General features: G+C 41.5%; 1 protein-coding gene across 1 annotated transcript in view; it reads left to right on the forward strand.

Annotated features, from left to right (window-relative positions):
* The window catches only part of LOC137984370 (bifunctional glutamate/proline--tRNA ligase-like), a 46,367-nt gene extending 45,004 nt beyond the window's left edge, over positions 1–1,363 (forward strand). Inside the window, exon 35 of the mRNA XM_068831544.1 lies at positions 346–1,363. Within this exon, the coding sequence (XP_068687645.1) occupies positions 346–502 (157 nt within the window). The 3' untranslated portion in view covers positions 503–1,363. The remainder of the gene's footprint in view (positions 1–345) is intronic.
* Positions 1,364–2,138: the final 775 nt, after the last annotated feature.

Raw genomic sequence — 2,138 nt, forward strand, 5'->3', positions numbered from 1 at the left:
TCCCTCCTTCCTTCCCTCCTTCCCTCCTTCTCTCCTTCCCTCCTTCCTTCCCTCCTTCTCTCCTTCCCTCCTTCCTTCCCTCCTTCCTTCCCTCCTTTCCTCCTTCCTTCCCTCCTTCCTTCCCTCCTTCCCTCCTTCCTTCCCTCCTTCCCTCCTTCCTTCCCTCCTTCCTTCCCTCCTTCTCTCCTTCCCTCCTTCCTTCCCTCTCTCCTTCCCTCCTTCCTTCCCTCCTTCCTTCCCTCCTTCCTTCCCTCCCTCCTTCTTTCCCTCCTTCCCTCGTTGTTTCCCTCTTCCCTTCCCTCCATCCTTCTTTTATTTATTTTCGATTAATTAATTTATTTACAGAGATCAAGACCTAGAGCCTGGCGCCCCCTCCATGGGTGCCAAGAGCTTATGTATCCCGTTTGATCAGCCTATGGAGATAACCGCAGACACCAAATGCGTGTACCCTGGCTGCGGACAACCCCCTAAATTCTACACGCTGTTTGGAAGAAGCTATTAGGAAAATTTTTATCAGAAAAAAATCCATTTGAGGAATATGACTTTCCGTCTCGAATAAAATTCTTTCGTTTGCTTCATCGAGCAATCTTCATCTGATGTCGCCTTTTGACATTGACAGAGAAGTGATATCTCTTGCGGCGCAATACGTCTAGGTTGGAGGATTTTTGAAGACAGGCTAATAACAGCTGGAGAGGTTTGAGTGCCCTAAAGCACTTTGGTACACTTTTTTGAAGTCTTTTGCTCATTTACTAGGATAAATCCGGGAGCTCTAGCGCATTACACATTTGTTATGTCTCATATCTCTGTGACACGATTTTCTATCACGTACGAAAGCGGGAAACTACAGATGAAATTCCACTGCCGGAATGCTGTTTCGAACAAACGGAAACTCGGAATAAGAGCGAGTATAAAACTGTAGATCTTCTTATTTTAGAGGCTTGGATGATAGATATTTTAGTGTCTATCACTTCAAAAAATTCTTTCCTCCCGACTATTTTCTGCACTTGTCTAACACTAATTCTTTGGGTTTCTAAACTCTCTCCTTCAAAGTCGTTGGCTTAGAGAGTCCTAAAAGTGGAAAAACTAGTTGTAATTTGATCTACGACCGCGCAGGAAAGAGGAATGAGGTTAATACCGGGTGACGTCATAGACTGCTTTGCATTGTCATAGTTTTTTGAAGTTAACGTCAACCCATTATCGAACCCATTCCCCTTCATTGCTCGTTCATGAATCAAACAATGACCACTTTGGTCGTCTTTCAAAGCGAATAAGAAGTTCCTTTTTCAATAAAAAAAGGTTCTAAAAACAACGCAATCTATTTGGGACGATTCTGGAGAATAAATAAAATGGAAAAGTTTGTTGAGATGATAGGCACTTTAACTGTTTGCATATGTTCACGACATTTCATAATTAGCGATCGTGTTCTCCTCAAAACCTCTGGAATAATTTGGCATCAGAGACCTTAAACAAACACTATATTGCACACTATTTGTTTTATTCTTATGTCGAGATACGAAACGTGCTCGAAAGGAGGTAACTCTAATTTGGGCGCGGATAATACCCTAGAAAGGAAATCAACTGAATTGGAATATCTCTTGTTATTATACATCAGCCTCGCTATGAAAAATCTGATTGGTCGAGAGCATTCAATCAATTCACAATAGCTTGTGAACTTGACATGATAAATGCAATATCTGCTACAGATATTGCATTTATCATGTCAAGTTCAACGTCTGCCTGGTTACTAAGCCCCTTGGAGTGTTCTCCTCATTGCATTTTTCTACAGATGAATGTCTTCTTTCGCCTATTGTTTAAAAAATGCATAATAAAACAATTATTGAATTCGGTTTTCGCATGATATCATAAATTATCAAAACCTTGTGTCTGTGTTATCTGCCTCAGCCTTCGGCTTCGGCAGATAACACAGACCTCGGTTTTGATAATTCATGATATCATGCTCAACCTCATCCAATAATTGTTTATTAATGGCTCGCGGGGAGCATGTATTGCGTAGTGTCAAATGGGCAGTTTTTTTATCGTGGTGTTGGCCACAAAGTGGGTTGATTTTTGGGCTAGTACAATTTGGTTTCGTTTTCTTACATTTTGCCCCCCCCCGAAATCTTTGTTCAACACATTCA

This window comes from Montipora foliosa, chromosome 14 (assembly GCF_036669935.1).
Source record: "Montipora foliosa isolate CH-2021 chromosome 14, ASM3666993v2, whole genome shotgun sequence".
In the NCBI taxonomy this organism is placed as follows: Eukaryota; Metazoa; Cnidaria; class Anthozoa; order Scleractinia; family Acroporidae; genus Montipora; species Montipora foliosa.